This window comes from Sphaerodactylus townsendi, linkage group LG03 (assembly GCF_021028975.2).
Source record: "Sphaerodactylus townsendi isolate TG3544 linkage group LG03, MPM_Stown_v2.3, whole genome shotgun sequence".
Taxonomy (NCBI): domain Eukaryota; kingdom Metazoa; phylum Chordata; class Lepidosauria; order Squamata; family Sphaerodactylidae; genus Sphaerodactylus; species Sphaerodactylus townsendi.
Genome location: NC_059427.1, coordinates 162,803,066 through 162,817,329, shown reverse-complemented (window position 1 = coordinate 162,817,329; position 14,264 = coordinate 162,803,066). Strand labels below are relative to the sequence as shown.

The window sequence follows — 14,264 nt, the reverse complement described above, 5'->3', positions numbered from 1 at the left end:
GCAAAATCAGATCCATGGTAGGCCTTGACAGGCATCTGGAAAAACTTGCATAGGGCGTGGCTCATGGATTGTTTTTATCAAACAGATGTCTGTGTCCCCAGGGGCTGTACAGTTCTGGGAATCTCTAAAAATAGGAAGCGATCTTGTTCTCTTGGAAGAGACAATACCTATCTTCAACTTCCTTAGCAGATCCTCCCAGGATACGCTGAAGTCCAGACAACAGAACGAGGCAGGAACAGAACAGGAAAAGGGAGATTTTAGGGAATTGGGGGTGGGGGGTGGGTGGGGAGTCGTTTGCTGCTGCTGCTCAGCCCCAGTCACAGTGGTGTTTGCTCTTGACCGGCTGCGGCTTGATTGTGCAGCTCTTTTTTGAATGACCCAGCAGCTGCTTCCGGCTTTGCCTCTCAAGAGACCGTGCTGCGGCTGTGGAGTGGCACACAGCTATTTTTATATTTTATCCTCTAGGGAGTAGAATTTCTGTTTGAAAGGCAGCACCTTGTGTGCTGTTCATGAGGGACGATAAGCATTGCTTTTGCCTGGGGATTAGGTGCAGAACTGCCGTCGTGTTCTTCTCTGCACTGAACTGGTTGTGACCGTAGTTCAGAAATAAAACAATGGATTGTACTGTGGAGGGTGGGGGAACAGGAGAGATTGTACAAAATAGAGTACGAAATAAAAAGAAGAGTAGAAGAGTTTGGATTTATACTCTGCTTTTCACGCCTGCAAGGAGTCTCAAAGTGGCTTATAAACTCCTTTCCTTTCCTCTCCCCACTACATTCAGTGGGGCAGAGAGAGTTCAGAGAGAACTGTGAGTAGCCCAAGGTCACCCAGTGGCAGTCGTGGAGCTACAAGGGGGTGGGTGGGGGGGTGCGCCGTCCACCTGTCGCATGCCTGTGAGTGCAGAAAATCGCCCCCAGGCCCCTCCCCCTTTCTCCCACCCCCCACAGCGCCCCCCACCCAGAGGTGGGATCCAGCAGGTTCTCACAGGTTCCCGAGAGTAGGTTACTAATTATTTGTGTGTGCCGAGAGGGGGTTATTAATTGGTGATTTTACCACGTGATTTTTTGTCTTAGTTACGCCCCTCCTCTGCTCCTCAGCAGTAGTGCGCAGAACGTGAAGCAATCTAGCAGGAGGTGCACCGGCGTGCATGGCAGCCTGCGCCTGCGTGCATTTGTTTCCCGTCCAAGGACCAGCGCAGCAGCTGCGTCCTTGCCACAGCCCTGCCCAGCAATGCCCCGCCCCCGGAATGCCTGGCCACACCCCTGTCGTGCCCCGCACAGCCCCATTGGCGCTACACCATTGTTTGAATCCCACCACCATGGGAACCTATTACTAAAATTTTTGGATCCCACCACTGCCCCCACCCCCCTTCCCACACTTACCTTCGTTCCTTTCCTTTTTCTTGAACTTTTTCAGGCTGCAAAAGGCCTGTTTGCAGTAAAAACGCCTGAGGAACTACAGTTCCCAGGTGTAAAGGATTCAACGGTGTTGATGAGAAGGGCAGCCGCCTGGCCTTGGGGGGGGGTTTACACCAAAGAGCCTTTTATTTCTGCTTCTATGGAATTCCTTACACCAGGAGACCTTGGGGCTCACAAGGTCTCCTGGGAAGTATAGTTCCCATCAGGCCATTTTTACTGTAAACAGGCCTTTTGCAGCCTGAAAAAGTTCTGAAAAAGGAAAATAACTAAGGTAAGTGTGGGAAGCGGGGAAGGGGGCTGCCGCGGAGGGGCCATGGGGGGGCCCCCCGGAAAATATAGAATGCGCACTGGGCGCAGTTTGGCCCAGCTACACCTCTGCCCAGTGGGCTTCATGTGTAGGAGTGGGGAAACAAATCCAGTTCACCAGATAAGTGTCTTATCACTCTTAACCTCTACATCATACTAGCTCTCGAAGAGCACTTCTGCACATGCAGAATAATGCGCTTTCAATCCACTTTCAATGCACTTTGCAGCTGGATTTTATGGTGCAAACAATTGTGAAAGTGGATTGAAAGTGCATTACTCTGCATGTGTGAAAATGCCCTTAGAGAGATCAGAAAGTTCAGTTACTGGAAGACCTCTCCAAACTATTGATTGTCTCATTCTCTGTCTGCCGGGGGGACTGGAACCTGGTTGATACAGATGGGGGCTTTCTCGGGATCTAGTGGTCTCTGGAGGTTTGTAAGCGGAGGTTAGATGGCCATCTGAAAACTATTATGATTCTGCAACTCACCATTTAATTCAGGCAGATCATGAGAGAAAGAACAGCGGGGGAAGAGTCCATTCTCTGCTCTTGTGGCCCTTTCTTATATGCCCCGGGTAATGCTGACTGCCACTTTGAGGGCAGAAAGGAATTTTCCTCCAGGTCAGATTGGACGACCAGGAATCCTGAAATCGTTTGTTTGTTTGTGTCTTGGGCATACAGCAGGAATCATTGGGGGAATAAAGTGGGGGGAGAGGTAGCTGTGAGTCCTCGGAGTCCCTTCCAGCTCTACATTTCTATGGTATGTGGTGTAATGAAGGAACTGCATGTAAATCTTCCCTCCTCCTCCATGGAGGTACCATTTATGAGTGAGGCACCTGACATAGAGATCCATTTGCACAGACGCTTGCCTCGCGCAGCTCTTCCCCCTCTTCAAAATAGGCAAAACCCCCCAAAGAAGGGTTGCCTGGGGTGGGGGTTTTTGGGGGGAGGGGTGAGCATGGACTGCCCAGCTCAGAAACACATGTTGGGTGGGGGTGGGTGGGTGGGTGGGTTGTCCCAGACCTCCTTATTCGTTGCACACCTGTTTCTAGTCCACAAACACGTTAGACCCAGGAGTCATCATCGGCATGGTGGCACACACATTGTCTGGATGGTAAGATGGTATCCTTTCCCTTGATGCGTGGTGGAAATTTAGTGGAGTGGCTAGAGGCGTAGCTGGGGAAAACTGGGCCCAGGGCAGACTCCGCGTTTCCAACCCCCCCCCCCCCCCCCCCCGGACCCTGCTCCCGCGCCCCATGCCCTACTTACCTGGCGGGGTGGGGAGGCTCACTCACTGGGTGGCATGCCAAGGAGGAGGTTGGGGCGGCGCATCCCTCTGTCGGCACGTCCCTCGCTAGGAGGAGCAGGGCTGACCCAGTGTGCCGAGGAGGAGGCTGGGGCATTGTGTCCCTCTCTTGGCATGTCCCTTGCGTTGGTGTGCCGGGTCAGCCCCGCTTCTCCTGGAGAGGGACGCGCCAAGCAGGGCTGGCCCGGCACGCCCAAGCCCAGCAGGGCACGTTCGGCGGCCTCTGCCGGGCGAGGGGAGATGGAGGACACGCGCCTCCTCCTTCCCCCCCTCGCCCCGCCAGAGGACCCAGCCACGTCCCACTGGGCCTGGGTGCGACCTGCGCATTGTTCTGGCAGGCCTTGGCTTGTTGGCTGGCCGGGTGGACCATGGGTGTGAAGTGGGGGGGGGGCAATTTTCTGTGCCCCCCCTCGTGTTGCAATGGGGCCCACCCAGAGCAAATGTCCCCACATGTCCCTGTTGCAGCCACGTCTTTGGGAGCAGCTCTTCACCGGGTCCATATGGTCTTTTCTGTCTTTTAGACACTACGTTCGCCCGGAACAAGGACAGCGGGACGTGGTTCTACTTTGACGACAGCAACGTCTCAGTGGTTTCCAAGGCTCAGATCGAGGTGAGCGAGACGTAACATTTGAAACGCCTTCTCGACCCATGCTGACCACCCCCACCCTCTTCTTACCCCTGCAATTCCAGACTCTCTGGCCTGCCACTTATGAAAAGGCTTAAGTGTGCCTGTCGCGCCTGCACATCTCAAGACAAACCAGGCCTTACTGATCCCTGCATAGGTCGTAGTGTCGCCTCCAGCTGCTTTTCACTTCTTGGCAGCCCCTGGGAACAGGTCTTATGGGGCTTTGCAGGAAGAAACCTTGGTCCGTTTTTCTGCAACACTCGTTCTCAACTGAATTATTTGACGGCATGAGCTGTGAAACTCATCCATGTAGATCAGCCATTCTCAACCAGGGTTCCCTGGTACCCTGGGGTGCCGTGAGCATGTCCCAGGGGTACCGCGGCAACACTACCGCCCCCCCCCTCATTTTTGTGGTGTCTCCCACTGGCGCCAGCAAGGACATGGAGCTGGCCCATGGGGCAGGGCCTGCTGCAAGGTCAGCAGCCACCACCACCCCCCCCCAATGCTTCCCTTCACCCTGGGAGGGGAAGGTGGGGTGTGTGGCAAGCAGGGGCAATGGGAGGGGAAGGTGGAGGGTGGCGGCAGGGGTACTGTGAGATACGAAGAGTGGGGTCAAGGGTACCCTGACCTCGAAAAGGTTGGGAAACACTGATGTAGATAGATAATAAAGAGGCTGCTACCCTCTTGACTCCACACAGAGAAAGCCTTTGCCAAGGGCCAGGGAGCTTGTTCTGCCCATCCCCTTTTAGTGCCAATGTTTCGCATCAGCATTATGGGCACCGGGCCAGAAGGTGTATGTGGCACCGGGCCAGAAGGTGTATGTGGGGGTGGGGGGCTGGTTTCTCCGTCTCAAAAGCTCCATCCCACCCCACATGATCCTTACCCATTCTCAAACCAACCTTGATCCTCCTTGATCTGAGATTGCAAATGCCTTAGCAGACCAGGTGCTCAGGAACAGCAGCAGCAGCAGCAGCAGGCCCTTGCTTTCACATCCTGCACGTGAGCTCCCAAAGGCACCTGGCGGGCCACTGCAAGTAGCAGAGTGCTGGACTAGATGGACTCTGGTCTGATCCAGCAGGCTTGTTCTTATGTTCTTAAACCCTTCCAGTTCTGGCTGTTACCCATTCACATATACTGGGCAGGCACAAACCATAACAGGAGATTTAGATTAATGCAGGGCAATAGCATGGTCCTAAGTTTGGTACGCACCCCTGCAACAAATCACCTCCCCAGTGAGAATAAGAGTTTGGATTTATACTCTGCTTTACGGGAGACTCAAGGCGGCTTACAAGGTCCTTTCCCTTCCTCTCCCCACAAGAACACTCTCCCCCCAGCCTCCGGGCCTTCGGGACCTAGAACAGCTCATGCCTTCTTGGCAATTTGTTTACAGATGGGACCTAACCCTGACCTGCATCAACTCTCCCCTTTCCTCTGCACCAGGCCACTTTCGTAAATGTCTCCATTGTGCTTTGGTCTACTGACCAACGTTCCCTGTCAGCTGCGCATATGCGTGCCCACTGTACTGGTGTTGCGCAGATCAGGGGTTGGCCAGCAGGGGGAGCTCTCCCTGGGGAGGGGGGGCAGTTCCACGTGGCATTTTCAGACCGCTGTGCAGCACCAGGGAGTGCTTAGAGCAGTGGTTCTCAACCTTCCTAATGTCACGACCCTTTAATACAGTTCCTCATGTTGTGGTGACCCCCAACCATAAAATTGTTTGTGTCTCGGGTCCTAAGACCATCGGAAATATGTGTTTTGCGATAGTCTCAGGTGATCCCCGTGAGGTCTCAGGTGATCCCCAAAGAGGTCGTGACCCACAGGTTGAGAACCGCTGGCTTAGAGGGGCCACTGGTGCCGACCCTCACCCTCTCTCTCCTTTTCTCCTCTTCCCAACACAGTCCAAAGCTGCCTACGTCCTCTTCTACCAACGTCAGGACAAAATCTGCCACCCGGCTCCCCCTCCTGCATCCGCCAGCTCCGCCGGTGCCGGAGAGCAGGAAGACTACGAGGCCTGCTGCGATTCCCTCCCCAGGCAGCCCACGAGTCGAGACTTCATGGACGTGGACTGACCCTCAGCCGGCTCCCCTGCTCGTCTTTGCCACAACCAGGGATGCAGGAGGAAGCAAGAGCCGCACATCTTCCTTTCGTCAGACTGACGCTTGCAGCTGGATTCTCTCCAGGGGCAGCGCTGAACTTTCGCAGGCCTCGGAACATGGTTTGGGCAGGGCCGGAAAGGACTCACCGTATGCCGCTCCCCCGTGCATTGCACAGGCCTTCCCTTGCTCTGAAGGGGGCGGGAGAGCTTTGTCCCACCCACCCCCTTTTAGGGCCAGCGTGTCGCACCAGCATTTTGTAAGATAAAGGGCGCTGGGCTGAGGGGGTGCGCGCGTGTGTGTGGGGTGGGATCTGGATCCTCCATCTCAAAAGCATGGAGACATTGTCAGGGCTTGAGCTTCCAGACCGAGGGGGGAATTGTCATGTGGATCGTTCCCGAGAGCCCCTTGGGTATGCTGCCCCACCTCGCCCCCGCAACTGCGGCTCCTCACTTAGCTCTTTTAGCATCCGGTTGACGGCCCTTCTGCTGCTGCTTCTGAATCCAGGGCTTCTTTCCGTGGGGTCAGCTACACCAGGCCCTCGTTCTGCTCAGGAAGGTTTTTACAAAAGGTATTCTCTCATTCTCTCCCCTGTGCTCGGCCACCAGTTTGACACCCACCCACCCCACTCCTAACCCGGTCAACTGCGAGGTGCTGGATTAAGGCTTTCTTGCCTCCTCCTTTCCCCTCACTTATCAAGTGCCTCCTTCTGCTCCCCCCGCCCCTCAAAAAAGTAGAGCAATAATTTCTATAGCCCTCCTACCACTTGGACTTGCATGTGTCTCTTCGGCTGCCTTTCGGTCGCAGCGTCCTGGTTTTTGAGCGAGGGTGGGGCTTGTTAGCTGCTCGGCTGAAATCTGCTGCTCCAGAATTTTAGCATCAAGGCCTATTGGTGGAGGGTGTGGGGGAACTGAGCTATGTTCGGTACCTGGAGCCCCAGAGCAGTTCCTGCCCCCAAGAGTTGCTCTTGCCACAACCACTGTCCCCTTTCCAGCCACTTCAGTTGAGGTCAGGGAAGCAGTGTGGGTTTCGGCTTAGGGATACCCCTGGCCCTGGAGAGTGGGCGGGAATTCTTCCCCTTTCTCTGCTCGGCGTCTTGACTGCTGCTGCTGCTTTCTATGCTCAGGGATCACACTGGTTTGTAAATAGGTTTCTTGCACGCAGAGCGGGGGCGGGGCAGGATGTGGAGGAAGGTGGCCTCGGCGACGCACACGGCACCGGCTGACCGCAGGGCCGCAAAGCGTATTTTCTTAAGGGTTTTTGGAAAGACGTTTCCTTCGCTGGACTTGTGGGGCTGTTTCTTCTTAGTGAGTTTTCCCCCCACCTTTTTTTGGAAGAAAATATTTTTGGCATGTGGCAAAAACCTGTACATAAAACAACTTCATTTAAAGGAAGTGTGTGGACTCGTTCCCCACCCACCCACCCCCTTTCTTTTTTTTTGTATGGCTCTCCTGTGGATATGGACCTGAAAGCCCTCTTTATGGTGTGTGCATATATGCGTGTGGGGTAGGTTTATGTTACAAATCAGCGTTTATCCACTCATGGGAGAGGGCAGGAGACTTACAGGGAGCCCTGCTCTAAAAAAACCCACTTAGCTCTGGGCCCTGAGCACACGCTTGGCTTTCTCGGCAAGGGGGGGGGGGGATTTGTTCACGGGCCACCCGAAAGCCTGATCTGTGGTAGGTTTCTCTCACAATGCCTCTCTCCCCCCCTTGTACTAGACTGCACCAACGTTCTTGTTCTTTTGCACTGTTCAAACGATCTCATGCTCCGTTTTAACGGCTGGAATGGCTGAGTGCATTCAGTCCTGTCCTTCAGTGTCTAGCTCAGGGGTCTGCAACCTGCGGCTCTCCAGATGTTCATGGACTACAATTCCCATCAGCCCCTGCCAGCATGGCCAATTGAGACAGGGTATAGAGCAGAACACATCTTCACTTGCTTGCAGCTCCAAATGGAACACGGTGTTGCCCACCTGAGGCAGCTCATACCAATTGGCCATGCTGGCAGGGGCTGATGGGAATTGTAGTCCATGAACATCTGGAGAGCCGCAGGTTGCAGACCCCTGGTCTAGCTATAGTCTGTCTCGGATAAAGATGTTAGTGCAGTCAGTTAAGGCGCAGCGGGGGGGGAGGGGGAATTGTATGCTTCCACATTGGGACATTGTCCCAAACAAATGTGAGAATTGTCATTCCTTTCTATGTTGCTTCCTTGTCAAAACCATTATGTTGTGCGTTACTGAATATGGCACTTTGACACAAGAGCATTTAGAGTTCATTGAGCTCTACCACTTTTGAACACTGGTAGGCGCTAGGATCCAGGTGGAGCATTCCACAACAAAGAAGGTCCAGTGAGTTCTGTGACGGAGGAATATACAATCCTACTATCATCATTTTCTGAGACAGCAGTGATGGCGAACCTTTTTGAGACTGAGTGCCCAAATTGCAACCCAAACCCCACTTATTTATCGCAAAGTGCCAACCCGGCAATTTAACCTGAATGCTGAGGTTTTAGTTTAGAAAAAACCGGTTGGCTCCCTCTTCCTCCGCCCCACCCGCTCAAGCAGGGGCCAGCCTTCTCTAGCCTCCAGTAAGTCCCACGCATACTGCTCTGTGCCTCTCTAGCATCTCTGCCTCTTCTGCCCCCCCTTCAGGCAACAGCCACGTGGAGCACAGGCACCAGGCCCGCCATCCAAGTCCTCCCTGCTCACTGTGGTGCACACACGTGCTCAGTGGCCCAGGCCAGCCTAGATGTGTGTGTGTGGGGGGGGGCAGTTGGTTGGTGATTTTCCACCCCCACATGACAAACTCTGTGTTCGCGTGCCCACAGAGAGGGCTCCGAGTGCCACCTCTGGCACCCGTGCCATAGGTTCGCCATCACTGGTACAGAGCAGAACACATCTTCACTTGCTTGCAGCTCCAAATGGCGCACGGTGTTGCCTGAGGCAGCTCGTACCAGCAGGCTATTGTTAGCAACAGGAGGAGAAATTCTAAGGGGAAAGGATGAAATAGATAACGTTATTGTCTGTCTCATGGCGCACGATGGATTTAAAAGTGCCTTCTACGTGTGAAAAAGTTGACATGTAGGCTAGATGTTGGATCGTCTTCGAAGAAATATTCGCCTGCACTCATGGGGCAAGACGCGATTTTCTATCTCAGCCTTCCATGCCGGTTTCCTACTTTCCCCCCCGTTTTTGCACTCAGTTTGTGGGAGTAGCAACTGCTTCCTGTTGCTTATAAAGGCATGGCTGACTTCAGAAGTATTCTGTCAAGGTAGTTTTTGGGGAACCCCCACCCCCCGGCTCAGAAATCCTGGCTTTATCTGCAATTCGGTAAAGAGAAGACACACTCGAAGCAGGAAGAGTTACAGCTACCCATTTTAACACTCAAATCATTTGCCTATCTACAGACACGCTTGGATAGCTGAGGTGCTGCCTCTCTTCGTGCTCTGTTCCTCCGGCTGGTGAGCAGTGGCGCCATGTGCCGCTTTTTCCTGTCCCGGCTCCTTCTTGCCACCACACGCTGCAGGGACCGAGGGCTTGTTTTGCTGCTCCAGCTCTCCTCTGCTTCTCGAGCCAAAAGCCATTCCACACTTTTAACACACCATGCAGGACAGGGTGGCCCTTCGCCGCTCCCTTTTTGGGGACTCGTAGCCGCCCCATCAAACTGTGGCCCTCAGATGTCGAAAGCCGTGTCAGTCGGGCCGAAACCTTCCGGACAGCTTGAGGTCCTGGCCCATCAGTTGTTCTTCTACATCCTGAAGAGCCCAGTGGTGAGAAACGAGCTCTAACGCTTCCCACTCGGCCTGACGGAGAAAGGAATAATAATAATAATAATAATAATAATAATAATAATAATAATAATAATAATAATAATAATAGTTTGGATTTTTATCCCCCCTTTCTCTCCTGTAGGAGACTCAAAGGGGCTTACAATCTCCTTGCCCTTCCCCCCTCAAAACAAACACCCTGTGAGGTAGGTGGGGCTGAGAGAGCTCCGAGAAGCTGTGACTAGCCCAAGGTCACCCAGCTGGCGTGTGTGGGAGTGCACAGGCTAATCTGAATTCCCCAGATAAGCCTCCACAGCTCAGGCAGCAGAGCTGGGAATCAAACCCGGTTCCTCCAGATTAGATACACAAACTCTTAATCTCCTACGCCACTGCTGCAAGTGAGTTGGCGTTTTATAAGAATGTCATTGCTGCAACGACTGCAAACAGAAATTGCAGGCAGCCGCTGCAGTGCAGGGCAAACGCCCCTGCTGCGATGGCATCTGTGCACGTTAACTGTATATTGGATCAGTGCCTGGAGGTTTTGTGTAAATCAGACATGGTGTTTGGAAATCACTTCAGAGGGACAATACTTCATCTCCATTACCTTCGGGGATCGGGCGGTATATAAATTGAAAAAATAAATAAATAAATAAATAAATAAATCTAAGGAATTCCTCCACCAACTCTGGGGAGAAGGTTAAAGGGTCACTTTGGGATACAGGAGAGGATGGCTGCTGAGGGCCCCTGGGTGAACTGAGGCCAAAGATAAAATTTTAAAAGAAGTGAGTTGGTGTTTTATACCCTGCTTTTTCTCTAGGAGCAGCAGTGGCATAGGAGGTTAAGAGCTCGTGTATCTAATCTGGAGGAACCGGGTTTGATTCCCAGCTCTGCTGCCTGAGCTGTGGAGGCTTATCTGGGGAATTCAGATTAGCCTGTGCACTCCCACACACGCCAGCTGGGTGACCTTGGGCTAGTCACAGCTTCTCGGAGCTCTCTCAGCCCCACCCACCGCACAGGGTGTTTGTTGTGAGGGGGGGAAGGGCAAGGAGATTGTCAGCCCCTTTGAGTCTCCTGCAGGAGAGAAAGGGGGGATATAAATCCAAACTCTTCTTCTTCTATCGTGAAGGAATCTCAAAGCGGCTTACAAACTCCTTCCCTGTCTCTTCCCATAACAGACACCTTGAGAGGTAGGTGGGGCTGAGAGAGTTCTGAGAGAACTGTGACTAGGCCAAGGTTACCCAGCAGGCTTCATGTGGAGGAGCAGGGAACCAAATCTGGTTCTCCAGATTTGAGTCTGCTGCTCTTAACCACAGTGGTTTTGGGGGCTTTTTTGGTGGGGTGTGTGTGTGTGGCCGTCACATTCTGAGCAGCTCTACTCTTGAATGCCTTGGCCAGAGCTTCACTGTCTGCTGACAGAAAGGCTTAGTGCAGTGGTGGCGAACCTTTGGCACTCCAGATGTTATGGACTACAATTCCCATCAGCCCCTGCCAGCATTGCCAATTGGCTGTGCTGGCATGGGTTGATGGGAATTGTAGTCCATAACATCTGGAGTGCCAAAGGTTCACTACCACTGGCTTAGTGGCTGTTTGTAGGCTTACAAAATGTCCTGCCGTTGTAGTACTTGATGGCGGAGGGTGTAGTCGAGTCACAGCTGACTGAGGGTAACTCTAACGCAGTGGTTCTCAACCTTCCTAATGCCGCCACCCTTTAATACAGTTCCTCATGTTGTGGGGACCCCCAACCATACAATTATTTTCGTTGCTACTTCATAACTGTAATTTTCCGATGGACTTAGGCGACTCCTGTGAAAGGGTCGTTCGACCCCCAAAGGGGTCGTGACCCACAGGTTGAGAACTGCTGCTCTCAGGTTTCCAAGGAAGGAGATAAGCAGAGGCGGGTTTGCCACTGTCTGCCCCTGGGTAGCAACTCTATACTTCCTACGCAGACTGGCAGCTGCTCTCCAGAGTCTCAGGTAAGATTCTTCATATCACCTTCAACCTGATTCTTTTACCTAGAAATGCCAGGGATCGAGGGAGACTCAACTATCCTGGGTTGTCCAGGTCAGATCTGAGACAAAATGGAGGTGGCTTGTCATTGTCTGCCTCTGCACAGCGATCCTTGGATTCCCTGGTCGTCTCCCATCGAAGTACAGTGGAACCTCGGTTTTCGTTGGTAATCCGTCCGAAAAGAATCGATGAAAACCGGAACCGATGAAAACCGAGGCAAACTTTTCCATAGGAATCAATGTCAATCCAATTAATCCATTCTAGGCACTCCCAAAAACATACCAAAAACACATTTTTGGTGACTAAACATAGTGTTTAATGCTGAAAACAGTAACAAACAATAACACTAGGACCAGCTTCAGAGCCAGTGGACCAATGTCGCACAAGAAAGCTGTCCAAAGAGGTCTGTTTCTGACGCCTCTTTTAAGATTTGTCTGAAATGGGGCAAGACGTTGTCATTAAACAAGTTGCAGACACGGCCTGCAACATCTTTGTCCGGGTGATTTTTCTCCACAAACCCCTGCACCTTACTGCATATCGATGAAAACCGAGACAAATTTTTCACTGAAAATATCGATGAAAACCGAAGGCAATGAAAACCGAGGTTCCACTGTACGAACCAGAGGTGATCCTTCTTTGCTTCCGAGATCAGGCTAGCTTCTACATCAGCCATTCTCAACCAGGGTTCTGTGGTACCCTGGGGTGCCGTGAGCATGTCCCAGGGGTGCCGCGGCAACACTACCGCCCTCCCTCATTTTTGTGGTGTCTCCCACCTGCGCCAGCAAGGACATGGAGTTGGCCCATGGGGCAGGGCCAGCCACAAGGTCAGCAGCCACCCCCCCACCCCGTGCTTCCCTTCACCTTGGGAGGGGAAGGTGGAGGGTGTGGCAAGCAGGAGCAATGGGAGGGGAAGGTGGAGGATGGCAGCAGGGGTACCGTGAGATATGAAGAGTGAAGTCAAGGGTACCCTGACCTCGAAAAGGTTGGGAAACACTGTTCTACGTATTAACACAAGCTGGTTTTTCATCCGGTTCCTCCCCACCATGCTCTCCAGTGCAACCATTGGCGAACTACACTTTGGTTCTTACCTTGAAGGCCTTATTAGGGTCAGGTGGGGCAGGCACGGTGGGACCCAGGAAGTGATCTTGCAGTAGCAGCTGGTTATGTTCCGCAGCTGCCAAGAGAAATGTGTTTGCGGGGGGGGGGGGGGGGGGAAGTGAAATTGCTTTACTCCAAGGGACTAGTCCTCATTGTATTTATTTATTTATTTATTTATTTATTTATTTATTTATTTATTTATTTATTTATTTATTTATTATTTAAATTTATAGACCGCCCAATCCCCAACGGGCTCTGGGCGGTGTACAACACTAATCTATATACAATATAAAACAAGGGTCACAATAGTGACCATATACACTAAAATCCATTAAAACCATTTAAACAGCTGTCAAAAACAATAACAATAGTAATGGCGTCCCGTAACCCAATTCCTTTAAAACCACCCCAAAAAAGAATGGAGCGGTCGGACTCCTCCCTAAAATTAACAGTAAATATACAAAAATAAATTATAAAAGATAGGGAGCAAAAGGGCCAAGGAGCAAAGCAAGGAAGCAAGGAAGGGGGGACGGGGGGCACACCTCAGCGACTGGACACTCCAAAGGCCCGGCGGAACAACTCAGTCTTGCAGGCCCTGTGGAATTCACCAAGGTCCCGCAGGGCCCAGGCAGCTGGAGGAAGAGTGTTCCACCAGGCCGGGGCCAGGGCCGTAAAGGTCCTGGCCCGTGTGGAGGCCAGCCGCGGTAAACCTGTTGTAGCGGTAAACCTGTTACAGCCGCTGTCAACACTTCAGCATGTCAGTAGGGATTCACAGGGGAATGCTCCTCCCAATCTCCCTCCACCACCCAAACCTCCTCTACTGAAATGGCAATAGACGGGGAAGGGCTGTGGCCCAGTCTTCTCTGACACGACATGCTTTCGGTGTGCGGGGCATGTTTTTTTATCCAGAGGAAGATTCATTTGTGGGAGCCTCCTTGAGCCACATGAAGGGCTACAGCCAGTGGTGGGATTCAGCCGGTTTGCACCCAGAGGTGGGATCCAGCAGGTTCTCACCAGTTCCTGAGGGTGGGTTACTAATTATTTGTGTGTGCCGAGAGGGGGTTACTAATTGGGTCTGCTTTTCCATCTCCACGCCCTCGCCTCCCCGAGAGGCATACTGCCTTTGAACGTGAAGGTTCCATATAGCATTTGCAACTAATAATGTAACTCCCTGAACTGGGTTAATCCCTTTCAGGTTCTGCAATTCATGGATTCTCAGCCTTTCGTGCCTTTTATCTCACCAGTCTCTATCAAAGAACCTGTGTGTTTCACCATTGCTGTGTTCAGATTTGTGAGTTGGGGCATTTTCTATAATGTGATGATGATTTAGAAATGACCTGGTGCAAAAAATTTGGGGGGGGGGGTCGTGGTGGGGTGGCTGCCCATGGGGGGGGGGGGCATTCAACTCAGGTTTTGCCCAGGGCTCAGGTTTGCTGAGGAACGCCTCTGCCCCCTTTGCTGAGGGGGGGCTGGCGAGGGAACCTGTTACTAAAATTTTTGGATCCCACCACTGTTTGCACCACTTGAGCAGAACCAGTTGTTAAAATGGTGCTTGTAAACAACCAGCTGTTAAATTTTTTGAATCCCACCACCGGAAACCGGTTGTTAAATTATTTGAATCCCACTACAGGCTACAGCCCAAACCCACGTT

At 52.4% G+C, this 14,264-nt stretch overlaps 2 protein-coding genes across 3 annotated transcripts in view; one reads left to right on the top strand and one right to left on the bottom strand.

Moving 5' to 3' along the window:
- The window catches only part of USP11 (ubiquitin specific peptidase 11), a 58,657-nt gene extending 51,524 nt beyond the window's left edge, over positions 1 to 7,133 (top strand). The window contains 2 exon segments of the mRNA XM_048490587.1: positions 3,550 to 3,638; positions 5,549 to 7,133. Coding sequence (XP_048346544.1) covers positions 3,550 to 3,638; positions 5,549 to 5,719 — 260 coding nt within the window. The 3' untranslated portion in view covers positions 5,720 to 7,133.
- A 1,970-nt stretch (positions 7,134 to 9,103) lies between these two features.
- Positions 9,104 to 14,264, bottom strand: part of LOC125429183 (ER membrane protein complex subunit 3-like) — an 18,349-nt gene continuing 13,188 nt past the window's right edge. For both annotated transcript variants that reach the window (XM_048490057.1, XM_048490056.1), the window contains 2 exons: positions 12,604 to 12,689; positions 9,104 to 9,544 (listed from right to left, as the gene is read on the bottom strand). In XM_048490057.1, the coding sequence (XP_048346014.1) occupies positions 9,434 to 9,544; positions 12,604 to 12,689 (197 nt within the window). In that variant the 3' untranslated portion in view covers positions 9,104 to 9,433. The remainder of the gene's footprint in view (positions 9,545 to 12,603; positions 12,690 to 14,264) is intronic.